Source organism: Hemitrygon akajei, chromosome 8 (assembly GCF_048418815.1).
Source record: "Hemitrygon akajei chromosome 8, sHemAka1.3, whole genome shotgun sequence".
Taxonomy (NCBI): domain Eukaryota; kingdom Metazoa; phylum Chordata; class Chondrichthyes; order Myliobatiformes; family Dasyatidae; genus Hemitrygon; species Hemitrygon akajei.
The window spans coordinates 125,622,766-125,639,400 of NC_133131.1; the positions used below are offsets into that span (position 1 = coordinate 125,622,766).

At 43.6% G+C, this 16,635-nt stretch overlaps 1 protein-coding gene across 1 annotated transcript in view; it reads right to left on the minus strand.

The window, feature by feature from the left end:
* gtpbp10 (GTP-binding protein 10 (putative)) overlaps nt 1-4,322 on the minus strand; it is a 50,557-nt gene extending 46,235 nt beyond the window's left edge. Inside the window, exon 1 of the mRNA XM_073054570.1 lies at nt 4,109-4,322. Coding sequence (XP_072910671.1) covers nt 4,109-4,141 — 33 coding nt within the window. The 5' untranslated portion in view covers nt 4,142-4,322. The remainder of the gene's footprint in view (nt 1-4,108) is intronic.
* Between the last annotated feature and the right edge of the window lie 12,313 nt (nt 4,323-16,635).

Here is a 16,635-nt window from a genome sequence, read left to right on the forward strand (position 1 = left end):
TTTTCCTTAATCCTGCCCTCCAAGGCCTTCTCATGGCCCCTTCTGGCTCTCCTAATTTCCTTCTTAAGCTTCTTTTTGTTAGCTTATATTCTACTAGATCTCTAACATAACCTAGCTCTCTGAACCTTTTGTAAGCTTTTCTTTTCTTCTTGACTAGATTTATTACAGCTTTTGTACACCACAGTTCCTGCACCCTACCATAACTTCCCTGGCTCATTGGAAGGTACCTAGGCAGAACTCCACACAAATATCCCCTGAACATTTGCCACATTTCTTCTGTGCTTTTCCCTGAGAACATCTATTTCCAGTTTAAGCTTCCAATTTCCTGCCTGATAGTCTCATAATTCCGCTTACTCCAATGAAACACTTTTCTAACTTGTCTGTTCCTATCTCTCTCCAATGCTATTGTAAAGGAGATAGAATTATGATCACTATCTCCAAAATGCTCTCGCACTGAGAGATCTGACACCTGACCAGGTTCATTTCCCAATACCAAATCAAACACAATCTCTCCTCTTGTAAACTTACCTACATATTGTGTCAAGAAACCCTCCTGAACACACCTAACAAACTCCACCCCATCTAAACCCCTCGCTCTTGGGAGAAGCCAATTGATAGTTGGGAAATTAAAATCTCCCATCACGACAACTGTGTTATTATTACACCTTTCCAGGATCTGTTTCCCTATCAGCTCCTCGATATCCCTGTAACTATTGGGCAGCCTATAAAAAACACTAAGTAAAGTTATTTTAAAGGCAAACACGAGGAAATCTGCAGATGCTGGAAATTCAAGCAACGCATACAGGTGGAACGCAGTAGGTCAGGCAGCATCTACAGGGAGAAGCGCTGTCGATGCTTCGGGCCGAGACCCTTCGTCAGGACAAGTAAAGTTATTGACCACTTCCTGTTCCTAACCTCCACCCACAGAGACTCCATAGACAATCCCTCCATGACGTCCTCCTTTTCTGCAGCTGTGACACAATCTCTGATCAACAGTGCCACGCCCCCACCTCCTTTGCTTCCCTCCCTATCCTTTCTGAAACATCTAAAACCCGGCACTTGAAGTAACCATTCCTGTCCCTGAGCCATCCAAGTCTTTGTAATGGCCACCACGTCATAACTCCAAGTACTTATCCACGCTCTAAGCTCATCCACTTTGTTTACAATTCTCCTTGTGTTAAAATAGACACACCTGAAACCATCAGTCTGAGCGCATCCCTTCTCTATCACCTGCCTATCCTTCCTCACCCACTGTCTCTAAACTTTATCTATTTGTGAGCCAACCACCTCTTCCCCAGTCTCTTCAGTTCGGTTCCCACCCCCAACAATTCTAGTTTAAACTCTCCCTAGTAGCCTTAGCAAACCTCCCCGCCAGGATATTGATCCCCCTGGGATTCAAGTGCAACCTGTCCTTTTTGTACAGGTCACACCTGCCCCAAAAGAGGTCCCAATGATCCAGAAATCTGAATCTTTGCCCACTGCTCCAATCCCTCAGCCACGCATTTATCCTCCACCTCATTCTATTCCTATACTCACTGTCAAGTAGCACAGGCAGTAATCCCAAGATTACTACCATTGTGGTCCTGCTTCTCAACTTCCTTCCTAAGTCCCTGTAGTCTGTTTTCAGGACCTCTTCCCTTTTCCTACCTATGTCATTGGTACCAATATGTACCACAACCTCCAGCTGTTCTCCTTCCCACTGCAGGATATCGTGGATGCGATTTGAAACACCCCAGACCCTGGCACCTGGGAGGCAAACTACCATCCGAGTTTCTTTCCTGCATCCACAGAATCACCTGTCTGACCCCCTAACTATAGAGTCCTTATCACTACTGCCTTCCTCTTCCTTTCCCTACCCTTCTGAGCCACAGGGCCGGACTCTGTGCCGGACGCACGGCCACTGTTGCTTCCTGCAGGGAGGCTGTACCCCACCAACAGTACTCAAACAGGAGTACTTATTGTCAAGGGGTACAGCCACAGGGGTACTTTCTAGAACCTGACTCTTCCCCTTCCCTCCCCTGACTGTTACCCATTTGTCTGTCTCCCATGGCCCGGGTGTGACCACCTGCCTATAACTTTTTTCTATCACGTCCTCACTCTCCCTGACCAGATAAAGGTCATCGAGCTGCATCTCCAGTTCCCTAACGTGGCCCCTTAGGAGCTGCAGCTCGACACACCGGGTGCAGATATGGCCATCTAAGAGGCTGGGAGACTCCAGGACCTCCCACATCTGACATCGAGCACAAAAAACGGCCTCACACACATACTTCCTTTCCGCAATTAACACAGGTAAACCTACCTCACCTCGTTATTGCCTAAGCCCTATCACTCTGCTACCTCACTCCGCTGCCCGCTGGATATGACAGTCTTCTTTTTGGACTCATATGAACTATTATGAAGCGCAGTATCCAGTTCATGTACAATACATTAAATTTTCTACCTCTCAAACTGAGATTTAAACGTATAAAGTATACTATTGAAAGTAGATCAGGGGTATTTAATAGATATACAAAAAAGTTTTTCTTTTAAATGGAGCCAAACTGCTGGAGAATTCAGTGTCTTTTGCAACCTTCAGATGTTCAAAATAATCAGTGCTTCATAATCAATAAAGTATTTTTGAAGTGTTGTCAATATTTCCAGTAGGAAGAGTATGTGTTGCAAAGAAGGCCTGGACAACCTAATCTTGCATTCACTGGAGTTTTAAAAAATGATAGGATTTTTAATGAAATATTATGAACTTGTTATATAAAGAAAAGAAAATCATTGAAGCTATTAGGTCTATCACATCTCTCAGGCTGATCTAGTCAATCTCAGGTTTTTTTTGTGATTATTTTCTCTCTTGTGCTCAACTCATCTATATAGGAGCAATTTAGAGTAGTCAGTTAATTGACCCAGCCAGCATGTAAATCAGTTCCTCCAGATATCAGTTCCTTCCTTGGGAGGAACCTGGAGCAACCAGAGATAATAATAAGATATAACAGCGAAGTAGGCTATCAAGTCTGCTCCACTATTGAATCATGGATGATTTTTGTTTATTCACCATTTTCTCTCCTCCTCCCCATAACCCTTAACCCCTTTACCAATCAATCTCTGGCTTAAGTACACCCAATGGTTTGGCTTCCAAACATTGGAAGTCCACTGTGAAGATTTCAATGGACTAAGGGTCTTCTATATATTTCCTGTGGTTGTATTTTTTCTTCTGACATTCTACATGGGCTTGTAGTCTTGTATGTGTGTGGAATGGTCTCAAGCTGCAGTGTCGTCTGGGGTGGGTAGCATCCAGGTTGGAGGAGATGGACTTTATTAGTCAACTGTGGATTGATAGTGTGAGTTTTTGACTCTTTTACTATGTGATTGTGATTTTATGTGTGCTTGCTATCTTATGTGTGTTTTGTGCTGTTTGTGACTGTGCTGTGTGTGACTGTCCATACTGTGTTTTACACCTTGACCCTGTAGTAATGTTGTATGGTTTGGCTGTAGAAATTACACTTCATCTCAGTTTTTAAAGGAATGTCCCCTTATTCTAAAGCTCTGTCATTAAATCCTAGACTCCCCTAATAATGGTATCATCCTTCCACATCTACACCATATAGGCCTTTCAATACTTGGTAGCTTTCCATGTGAATTAAGGAAGGAAATCAAAACGGTGTTTTCTGGATCAGCTGTTCCGAAATGTGAAGACGATGTTACAGTCAAAACAACAATTGAGTGCCTGGAGAGATTAAGTGGTTGCAAAACACCAAATTTTACGATATTTGTCAGTGACTATAAACCTGATTCTGATTATCTTGTCCCGAATACATAGGTGCCTACGGGAATTACAAGAAATGCAGCTTGATGGAATCCTGTGATAGATTCCAACTCATGACAACAGAGATCTGATGCTCTTCAGTCTGGAAAGGAACTTGTACCGATGATAACTTCCACCTCTTCCCCCGCAACAGGCTTCAACAACATCCATTCACTACCCTTGCACCAGTGCAACTCAGCCTACCGTCCCGAATCATTCGCCCCCGACCTGGGACCGCGCCCCGCTCCACCCGTACCCGTACAATCGGCTCAGCTCCTCAGCGCCCACCAGAGCGATAACGGAATAAAACTAACGCACCTTTCTCAGCAACGCGGGGCCGCACCGCACCATGGCAACCACAACCGGAATCTGTCCGTCAGAGTTTCCGCCTCCTCCAAACCTTCATCCGTTTACTGAGGGAAACCAGAGGCATTCACTGGTTGCAATCTCCTGATTAAATAATAAAATATTCGCGCTGTACGATGTGTTAATTTCAACAACACGATCAAGCCAAAGGACTCGAGAAACGTGTAGAATTGTCGAGGAACGTCGTTGGTACGTCATCTTAAAATTCCGGGGAAGCTGCACACATTTAATTAGTTCCACTTTCTATGATCATTGTGATAGTGAAAGCTACCTTCCGTCCTCATCCCGCGTAAAAGGGAAAGCTGCCTACTTTGCCCAAGTACTCTTGAACCTGAATACGCAAAGTCTTATAATAATCGGCAACTACAAGTGAACTGATGGTTTAGCATTGCAGCACTAAGATATATAACAGACATCCCACCTTGCAAAAGCTCATTTCGGGGTGGTAGCACCACCACCCCCGCCCCCTGCAACCCCATATCCACCAGCCCCCCCCCCCCACGGTCGACCTCCAAGGGTGTGTACAGAACATTTGATTATGAAAGAACACAACAATTTATTTGATCACATATTGAAACTATACACACACACACACACACACACACACACACACACACACACACACACACACACACACACACACACACACACACACACACACACACACACACACACACACACACACACACACACACACACACACACACATATAAATTCCTTGCTGAGTATTTTGTTGGCAGGTCAATGTTAATAGCTAAATGCTAATACAATTCTATTTCTTTTGCAAACTTTCCTTGTACTGTGATTTGGTTTGCTTGGCAGATTTGAGCATTTTGCTGGAAGTCTCAACCTCATAGTCTGTGTCAATGAATTTATTAATTTTGCAAGGCATCAGATTCACAAGATTCACAATTATATCATGTTATATAATATAATAATATATAATGTTTCATTCTATTACAACTTTAAGCAAGTCTACAGGGAGTTTGGCCTCATCACGTAGGAAATCAATGGAGTAGCTCATTGGCAGCTAGCCAGCTAGTTTAAATAACATAAGCTATGCTAATGAACAAATGACACCTGTTAAACTCACCTCAACATGCCTTTTACAGTCATTTAACCCACCATGGGCAATAGAAAAGTCACTGTTGCAAACAGTGCAGTGAGAAACACTGTCATTATTTTTTACCCCTATTAGGCAGGGGTTCACTTTAGCGTAGTCTGGGGTGAAGTACATTTTATATATTTTTTGGAACACTCTGCCATGGCACTTCAGGACACTAAACTGAACTGATGGACAATGAAAGGGAGAGAGAGGTCGACTGTAAAACCCGCCCACAGAGAAAACTGATAGGTCTACTTATCAGGAAGGGAGACCAATCAGGATTTTCTCATTTTCTCTTTTTCTCCCTCGCCCTCTCCCTCCCCTACCCCCCCCCCCCCACCACATCTCGCTCTCAAAAAAATTGATTTCTGGGATATTGTATATAATTTGCGGGCATCAGGGAGCCGCTATCAATATGCGGGAGACTCCCAGGACTTCCTGGAGAGGTGGGATGTCTGATATAGAAAAACTAGGAGCAAAGTGATCCATGTGTTCTTTTTAGTTCATGGGTCAATGTTGTAATCAGTTTCCAGGACCAAATACTTTTGAAATTAAATATTAAGATTGTCAGGTACAGGCTGAAATTTTAGCTTCTGTACCAAGGTTAGTAATATCTGATACATTTACTGAGGCACTCAATTAAGACAATCATTTTCAGAGTCAATATCACTCACTCAATGGTGACAGAGTGACTGTGGGTGATGAAATCTGGAGCAAAAAAACTGTTGGAGGAACTGAACAGGTTAGGCAGCATCTGTGAAGGGAGATGCAGAGTTAATGTTTTTGATCGAGACCCTTCATCTATACTTTTTTAATCTCTCACTCAATATCCTCATGAAGGGTCTGGACCTAAAATGCCAACCATTCATTTTCCTCCATTAGATATTGCTGAGTTTTTCCAGATTTCCAGACTTGTAACTCAATATCTAAATTCAGATAACATATTTTAAATATAGAGCGACAGATTCATAGAACACTACAGCACAGAAACAGGGCCTTCAGCCCATCGTTGTAGCTGGGAGCTGTAAATCCAAAGTTACACATTGTATCAGAAGGTCAGGAAGATAGGCAGAGAGGGTGGTGTGGCTCTGCTGGTAAAGAATGGGATCAAATCAGTAGAAAGACATAGGATTGGAAGATGTTAATCCTTGTGGGTTGAGATAAGAAACTGCAAGGGTAAAAGGACCCTGATGGCAGTTATATACAGGCCTATCCACAGTAGCTGGGATGTGGACTACAAAATTACAATGAGAAATAGAAAATGTATGTCAAAAGGGAAATGTTATGATAGTCATGGGAGATTTCAACATGCAGGTCAATTGGGAAAATCATATTAGTAATAGATCTCAAGAGAATAAGTTTGTTGGATGCCTATGAGATGGCTTTTTAGAGCAGTTTGATGTTGAGCCTATTGGGATCAGCTATACTGGATTGGGTGTTATGTGATGAACTGGAGGTGATTAGGGAGTTTAAGATAAGAGAACCCTTAGGAGGTAGTGATCACAATATGATTGCGTTCAGCTTGGCACTTGATAGGGAGGAAGTCTAACATAGCAATATTTCAGTGGAGTAAAGAAAGTTACAGTGGTATGAGAGAGGAGTTGGTCAAAATAAATTGGAAGGAGATGCTGGCAGGGATGACAGCAAAGCAGCAATGGCATGACACTATCTGGGGAAAATGGGGAAGGTGCAGGATAGATGTATGTCAAAATCAAAGAAATATTTAAATGGGAAAACAGAACAACCATGGCTGACAAAGTAAGTCAAAACTGATGTAAAAGCAAAAGACAGGGCATAAAACAAAGCAAAAATTAGTGGGAATACAAAGGAATGAGAAGCTTTTTAAAACCTACAGAGAGCAACTAAAAGAGTAATTAAGAGGGAAAAGATGAAATATGAAAGCAAGCTAGCAAACAATATCAAAGTGGATAGTAAAAACTTTTTCAATATGTAAAAAAAAAGAAGAGAGATGAGAGTGAACATAAAACTGCTAGAAAATGAGGCCGGAGAAATAATAACAGGGGCAAGGAGATGACAGATGAGCTAAATGAGTATTTTGCATCAGTCTTCACTGTGGAAGACACTAGCAGTGTGCCAGATGTTGAAGGGTGTGAGGGAAGAGAAGTGAGTGCAGTTACTATTACAAGGGAGAAGGTGCTCAAAAAGCTGAAGGACCTAAGTCAACCGGGCCAGATAAACTACACCCCACAGTTCTGAAAGAGTGAATCGTAGACATTGTGGAGGCATTAGAAGTGATACTTCAAAAATCATTGGACTCTGTCAAGGTGCCAGAGGACTGGAAAATTGCAAATGTCACCCCACTCTTTGAGAAAGGAGGAATGCAATAGAAAGGAAATGATAGACCAGTTAGCCTGACTTCAGTTGTTGGGAAGATGTGGTGAACTACATATACCTGTCTGGACACGTCCCCCCCCCCCCCCCCCCTGCTGACTGCTCCTGTGGCTCCTCCCACAGACCCCGGTATAAAGGCGATTGAGGCCTGAGCCCTGCCCTCAGTCTCCAGGATGTAGTATGGTGGTCAATTACTGCTTGTTCTTTCTTCCAGTCAATAAAAGCCGATATCTCGCCTCACGTCTCAGAGAGTTATTGATGGTGCATCAGAAGATGTTGGAGTTAATTGTTAAGGATGAGGTTATGGAGTACTTGGTGACAGGACGAGATAGGACAAAGTCAGCATGGTTTCCTTAAGGGAAAACCTTGCCTGATAAAGCTGTTGGAATTCTTTGAAGAGATTACAAGTAGGGTAGAAAAAGGGGATTCAATGGATGTGGTATATTTGGATTCAGAAGGCCTTTGACAAGGTGACACACATGAGGCTGCTTATCAATTTAAACACCCATGATATTACAGGAAAATTACTGGCCTAGTTAGAGCATTGGCTGATTGGTAGGAGGCAGTGAGTGGGAATAAAAGGATCCTTGTCTGGTTGGCTACCACTGACTAGTGGTCTTCCGCAGGGTCAGTATACCCAGATACCTCTGTTCCACTGCTCTCCTCAGTGCCCTACTGCTCACTATGTAAGACATACCCTGCTTGGTTCTTCCAAAGTGCAACACCTTATACTTGTCTGCATAAAATTCCATCTGCCATTTTTCAGCCCATTTTTCCAGCTGGTCCAGACCCCACTGCAAGCTTTGTTAGTTCTCGCTGCTGGAGGGATCAGAACCCCCAATCTTGGTGTCATCTGCAATTTTGCTGATCCAGTTTACCATATAATCATCCAGATTGTTGATGTAGATGACAAACAACAATGGATCCAGCACTGATCCCAGCCACGTACCACTAGTCACATTTCAACAATCAGTGGTAACTATCTACAACCACTCTGTCTTCCAAGTCAAGTCAACTTTTATTGTCATTTCGACCATAACTGCTGGTACAGTGCATAGTAAAAGTGAGACAACATTTTTCAGAACCATGGTGTTACATGACACAGTACAAAAAACTAGACTGAACTACGTAATAAAAAAAAAACACAGAGAAAGCTACACTAGACTACAGACCTACATTGGACTGCATAAAGTGCACAAAAACAGTGCAGGCATTACAATAAATAATAAACAGGACAGTAGGGCAAGGTGTCAGTCCAGGCTTCGGGTATTGAGGAGTCTGATAGCTTGGGGGAAGAAACTGTTACATAGTCTGGTCGTGAGAGCCTGAATGCTTCGGAGCCTTTTCCCAGACAGCAGGAGGGAGAAGAGATTGTATGAGGGGTGCATGGGATCCTTCATAATGCTGTTTCCTTTGTGGATGCAGCATGTAGTGTAAGTGTCCGTTATGGCAGGAAGAGAGACCCCGATGATCTTCTCAGCTGACCTCACTATCCGCTGCAGGATCTTGCAATCCAAGATGGTGCAATTTCCAAACCAGGAAGTGATGCAGCTGCTCAGGATGCTCTCAATACAACCCCTGTAGAACGTGATGAGGATGGGGGATGAGAGATGGACTTTCCTCAGCCTTTGCAAAAAGTAGAGACGCTGCTGAGCTTTCTTAGCTATGGAGCTGGTGTTGAGGAACCATGTGAGATTCTCCATCCATGAAGCTAAGGACAAATCCAATTCACCTCCTCAGTTTGAACGCCAAGCAACTGAATCTTCTTGACCAGCCTCCCAAGCGAGACCTTGTCAAAGGCCTTGCTAAAGTCCATGCAACAACATCCATTGCCTTGCCTTCATCAATTTTCCAGGTAATCTCCTCAAAATAAACTCTATAAATATTGGTTAGATATGTTATGAGTGCTGAACAGACCTGATGGAAATGGGGTGAAGAGTTAACCATTCCCCCCCCCTTTGAGAACTATGAACTATTGCTATTGCTATGCTGCTAATGAGAGAGAGAGAGATGAAGCACAGAGGCAGGGACATCTGCTACAGATAAGAGAGAGAGACACACAGTTGATTTATGTATTATGGCATCCTGGATTGTTTACCTTTCGCTGCAAGGACGTTACTTTGCTCGTTAACATTCCTAAGGAGACAGCAGGAGTGGCCTGATTTGATGGACATGGTCATTTTGAGTTGATGGATGTTTGATACCCCGTCAGTGGGGATAAAAGACGGGTGTGGGGAGCCAACCCTCAGACACACCAGCGGACACTGACCGAGTGTTGTGCACCCACAGGAAGGTGGGGGTTTCGAGGACCGAATCAGGAGATCAGTCAATAAAGCTCACAGTGTGACAGCAGGACCGGTGGGGACTTGGGTGTGTGTCCACTCATGCCAGAGTGACGAGTCCACCACAGACGAACGGTCTAGTCGAGGACGGAGGGGTAATAACCGAATGACCACAATGGTACAACAGAATCAGAATACAACAGAAGGTTTGCCGGCTGCAGCTGCTCAATCTCTTGCTCGCTCTCTCTCTCTCTCTCTCTCTCTCTCTCTCTCTCTCTCTCTCTCTCTCGCTCTCTCTCTCTTTCTCTCTCTCTCTCTGTCTCTCTCTGTCTGTCTCTCTCTCTCTCTCTCTCTCTCTCTGTCTCTCTCTCTCTCTCTCTCTCTCTCTGTCTCTCTCTCTCTCTCTCTCTCTCTCTCTGTCTCTCTCTCTCTCTCTCTCTCTGTCTCTCTCTGTCTCTCTGTCTCTCTGTCTCTCTCTCTCTCTCTCTCTCTCTCTCTCTCTCTCTCTCCTTACAATACAGCAACCGCAACTACCTCAGCACACATGAACTGAACTGAACTTTATATTCTTCAATGACAATTCGTTTACCCCTAGACATTGGGCTTGTTTATTATTATTGATTATTATTCCTACACTTCTATGTTTTATTATTGCTAACCTGTTTTATATGTATATTTGCATTTTTGATACTGTATTGTGTAGTTTACTAATAAACACCTTCAGTTTTTGGTACCACCAGACTCCAACAGATTCTTCTATTTCTGCTGGTCTGGAAACCCAGTTACGGGGTATGTAACAGACATAACTTGCCACACACAAAGCCTTGTTGACTATCTCTGATCAGTCCCTGTCTATCCAAATAGCTATATATCTGGTCCCTTAGAATACCTTCCAATAACTTGCCCATTACTGACGTCAGGTTCACCAGCCTATAATATCCTAGATTATTCTGAGAGCCTTTCTTAAACAATGGGACAACATTAGCAATCCTCAATCCTCCAGCACCTCACCCGTGCCCAAGGATATTTTAAATATGTCTGCTGAGGTCCCTGCAGTTTCTGCACTAGCCTCCCACAAAGTCTGAGCGAACACCTGGAGATGTGCCTGACAGCAAGCACCTCATCCTCAGTAATCAGCATGGGGTCCATGAACTTGCTGCTGTATTTCCTCACATCTACAGACTCTGTGTCTGTCTCCCAAGTAACACAGATGCAAAAAAAAAATCAATTTAAGATCTCTCCCATCTCTATAGGCTCCATGATAGATTACCACTCAGATATTCCATGGGACCAATTTTGTCCCTTGCTATCCTTTTATTCATAATATATACGTAGAAGACCTTAGGATTATCCTTCACATTATCTACTAGTGCAATCTCATGTGTTCTCTTAGTCCTACTAATTTCCTTCTTAAGTGTTCTCTTTCATTTCTTACACTCGAGTACCTCATTTGTTCCTCCCTGTCTATACCTGCTATGAATCTCATTCTTTTTCTTAACCAAGGCCTCAATATCACTCGAAAACCAACATTCCATAAACCTGTTATCCTTGCCTTTTATTGTATCAGGAACATACAAACTCATACTCTCAAAATTTCACTTTTGAAGTCCTCCCACTTACAAATCCATACTTGCCAGATCCTTTCTGATGTCATCAAAGTTAGCCTTTCCCAATTTAGGATCTCAACCCATTGACCAGATATTTCTTCTCCATATTTCTCTCTCCCTCTCCGCCCTTCCTCCTCCCACTCACCCACACCCTCCATCCCACTTTCTCCCACTCTCTCACATGGAGTTCTATGTACTGATCAACAACTGTTCTTAATTAGAATAATTGATTATAATCTAAAGAAAGAAAGAAAGAATTTATTTGGCTGTATTTAAGACAGAGATTGAAAAGTTCTTGATTAGTATGGGGGCTGTTAAGGCCTAATAATGGGTTGAAAAATAACAGCTAATTTTGAATGGTAGAATAAACTTGATGGGCTGAACAGTCTAATTCTGCTTCTATGCCCAATGGTCCTGTAACATCGGAGGATACATTTGGCCAGGCCCTGCAAATTTATCCACCTTTATTCACTACAAGGCTGCCAGTATGTCCTTTTTTAATGTTGGTGTATTTCAGGATATCACTGTTTGCTTCCCTGAATTCACTCACTTTTGTGATCTCCTCTATGGTAAATAAAGGTATGAAGTATTAATTCAAGGCCCCACACTGAAATAACCACAGTGATCAGATCCATTATCTCCCTAGTCACCTTCTTTAGCTCTTAATGTATTTATAAAGTTTCTTAGGAATACCCTTTACCTTATCTGTCAAGGGCATCTCATATCCCATATTTGTCCTCCTGATTTCCCTTGAAAGTCTGTTTTTACACACCCCTTATATTCCTCAAGGGATTAATTTGATCCTGACAGTGCACGCTTCCTTCTTTTTATTTCCTCATAAACGTGTCAACCTTGTCCTTCACTCTTGCAAGAATATATTGGTGCCAGACTTTCCCTATCCAACATTTAAAAAGATGTCCCTTTAGTTGGCAACAGACACACTCAATCAACCTTTGTCGAATGCCATCAAAATTTTATATATATGTATATATTGATGAACAGCAGTGTGCTGCAATTAACATACTAATGTGTGACAGGTAGCAGCGGATCCAAATCACAAAGGAGGAACATCTTCCTGCAATATAATTTGTATAATTATTAATTTTGTGGCTTTGAATAATACCTGCTTCTGTTTTGCTTATGGTCTCCCAAAGACTACAACATAGTTAACAGGTTCGCGCCTTTGCAAGTGATGAGACATTGGACTTATGCTGCTCTCGGTTTTAGGCTGGAGCACTAAGCGAAAATCCGTGCTGGCGGTTCCCTTTGGCAGATGGCAGAGTTGACCGTGACATCCCTGCAAATAAGTCATGTTTTGGGGGTAATATAGAAACATAGAAAACCTACAGCACAATACAGGCCCTTCGGCCCACAAAGTTGTGCCGAACATGTCCCTTCCTTAGAAATTACTAGGCTTACCCATAGCCCTCTATTTTACTAAGTTCCATGTACCTGTGCAAAAGTCTCTTAAAAGACCCTGTTGTATCCACCTCCACCACTATTGCTGGCAGCCCATTCCATGTACTCACCACTCTCTGAGTAAAAAACTTACCCAACATCTCCTCTGTACCTACTCCCCAGCACCTTAAACCTGTGTCCTCTTCTGGCAACCATTTCAGCCCTGGGAAAAAGCCTCTGACTAATCACATGATCAATGCCTCTCATCATCTTATACACCTCTATCAGGTCACCTCTCATCCTCCTTCGCTCCAAGGGAAAAGGCCGAGTTCACTCAACCTATTCTGATAAGGCATGCTCCCCAATCCAGGCAACATCCTTGTAAATCTCCTCTGCACCCTTTCTATGGCTTCCATATCCTTCCTGTAGTGAGGTGACCAGAACTGAGCACAGTCCTCCAAGTGGGGTCTGACCAGGGTCCTATATAGCTGCAACATTACCTCTCGGCTCCTAAATTCAATTCCATGATTGATGAAGGCCAATACACTATATACCTGCTTAACCACAAACTCAACCTGCGCAGCTGCTTTGAGCGTCCTATGGACTCGGAACCCAAGATCCCACTGATCCTCCACACTGACAAGAATCTTACCATTAATACTATATTCTGCCATCATATTTGACCTACCAAAATGAACCACTTCACACTTATCTGGGTTGAACTCCATCTGCCACTTCTCAGTCCAGTTTTGTATCCTATCAATGTCCTGCTGTAACCTCTGACAGCCCTCCACACTATCCACAACACCTCCAACCGTTGTCATCAGCAAACTTACAAACCCATCGCTCCACATCCTCCTCCATGTCATTTATAAAAATCACGAAAAGAAGGGGTCCCAGAACAGATCCCTAAGGCACACCACTGGTCACTGACCTCCATGCAGAATATGACCCATCTACAACCACTCTTTGCCTTTTGTGGGCAAGCCAGTTGTGGATCCACAAAGGAATGTCCCCTTGGATCCCATATCTCCTTACTTTCTCAATAAGCCTTCCATGGGGTACCTTATGAAATGCCTTGCTGAAATCCATACACACTACATCTACTGCTCTTCCTTCATCAATGTGTTTAGCCACATCCTCAAAAAATTCAATCAGGTTCATAAGGCATGACCTGCCCTTGACAAAGCCATGCTGACTATTCCTAATCATATTGTACCTCACCTAATGTTCATAAATCCTGCCTCTCAGGATCTTCTCCATCAACTTACCAACCACTGAGGTAAGACTCACTGGTCTATAATTTCCTGGGCTATCTCTACTCCCTTTCCTGAATAAAGGAAAAACATCCGCAACCCTCCAATCCTCCGGATCCTCTCCTGTTCCCATTGATAATGCAAAGATCATCACCAGAGGCACAGCAATCTCCTCCCTTGCCTCCCACAGTAGCCTGGGGTACATCTCATCCAGCCCTAGCAACTTATCCAACTTGATGCTTTCCAAAAGCTCCAGCACATCCTCTTTCTTAATATCTACATGCTCAAGCTTTTCAGTCTGCTGCAAGTCATCACAACAATCACCAAGATCCTTTTCCATAGTGAATATTGAAGTAAAGCATTCATTAAGTACATCTTCTATTTCCTCTGATTCCATACACAGTTTCCCACTGTCACACTTGATAGGTCCTATTCTTTCATGTTTTATCCTCGTGCTCTTCACATACTTGTAGAATGCCTTGAGGTTTCCTTAACCCTCCCTGCTAAGGCCTTCTCATGTCCCCTTCCAGCTCTCCTAATTTCCTTCCTAAGCTCCTTCCTGTTAGCCTTATAATCTTCTAGATCTCTAACATTACCTAGCCCTCTGAACCTTTTGTAAGCTTTTCTTCTTGACTAGATTTATTACAGCTTTTGTACACCACGGTTCCTGTACCCTACCATAACTTCCCTGTCTCATTGGAACGTACCTATGCAGAACTTCACACAAATATCCCCTGAACATTTGCCACATTTCTTCCATACTTTTCCCTGAGAACATCTCTTTCCAATTTAAGCTTCCAATTTCCTGCCTGATAGCCTCATAATTCCCCCTACTCCAACTAAACACTTTTCTAAATTGTCTGTTCCTATTTCTCTCCAATGCTATTGTAAAGGAGATAGAATTATGATCGCTATCTCCAAAATACTCTTCCACTGAAAGATGTGACACCTTTGTTAGGAGGTACCTAATAAAATGACCACTGATTGTATGTTCGTGGTCTTCTGCTTCTTTACCCCATCTACCTCAAGGTGTGACGAGTTGTACCTTCAGAGATGCTCTTCTGTACACCATTGCTGTAACGCGTTTTTAACTGAGTTACTGCCCCCTTCCTGTCACTTTTAACCAGTCTAGCCATTCTTCTCTGGCCTCTCTCATTAACAAAAGCACTTTATCTCACAGAACTGCCGTTTGCTGACTTTTTATTTTTGTTTTTCGTATAATTCTCTGTAAATTCTAGAGTCTGTTGTGCGTGAAAATCCCTGGAGATCGGCAGTTTCTGAGACCATACCAACCAGTCTGACACCATGGATAACATTTCTTCCCTACTCTGATCTTTGGTCTAAACAACAACTGAAGCTGGCCATGCCTGCCTGCTTTCATGTAGTTGCTGCCACGTGATTGGCCGATTAGATATTTTCATTAACACGTGTAAAGCGGCCACGCAGGGTATAAGCGGCAGCGTTCTCGTGGGCTCGGGGGAGGCATGGATATTGCTTTGGCGAAGATGAACAGTTTTAATTACACTAACTGGTTGTGGAAATCTGACAACTGGCAGCTCTTTAAACAATGTCCGCTCAGCCTGGAGTTGGCGCAATGGACACCACAAACCGTTTCAACAATGGTTAGAAGATGGGAGAGGATTGTGAACTGATTTACACATCACAGGTCGAGTGCCATTCGCTGGACCATATGGTCCTCTATATCCACACGACCCGACATCACTCAGACCAGTCTCATGTAACTGCTGTGACCCTGCACCTACAAGATGAACATAATGACAGTAGCCGCCACAAACCACAACTTTACCACTCCACCCACCCTCTCCCCACACTCTCCGCTTACTGTAGGGATCGCTCTCGCTTGACCATTCGTCCTCCCGCACGAATCTCCCTCCTGGTATTTATCCCTGCAAGCGGAACAATGTTACGCTTGCCCATTCACCTTCTCCCTCAACACCATTCAAGGCCACCAACAGTCCTTTCATGTGAGGCAAAACTACACCTGCAAGTATGGCTGGGTCATCTGCTGTGTCGGGCGTTCCCATTGCGGTCTCCTATACATGAATGACACCGAGCGTTGACTGGAGAACGGTTTTGTCGAGCGCCTTCGTTCCGTCCGTAATGGGCAGGATTACCCGGTGACCAATCACCGCCCATCACCATTCCGACATGTTGGGCCATGGCCTCCTTTACTGCCTCGGTGAGGCAATTCTCAGACTGGAGAAGCATTACCTTCCATCTGGGTGATATCCAATCTGACGGCATGGACATCGGTCTCTCTAACATCCAATAATTTCTCCCTCCCTCCTCTCCCCACTTTTCCCCTCTTCCATTCCGCATTCTGGCCCCTCTCTTACTCCTCTTCTTCTCACCTGCCTATCCCCTCTGCTCCTTCCCTTTCTCCCCTTGTCCACTGACCTCCATCAGATCCCTTCCTCCTCAGCCCTTCTTTACTTTTTCCACCTATCACCTCCCAGCA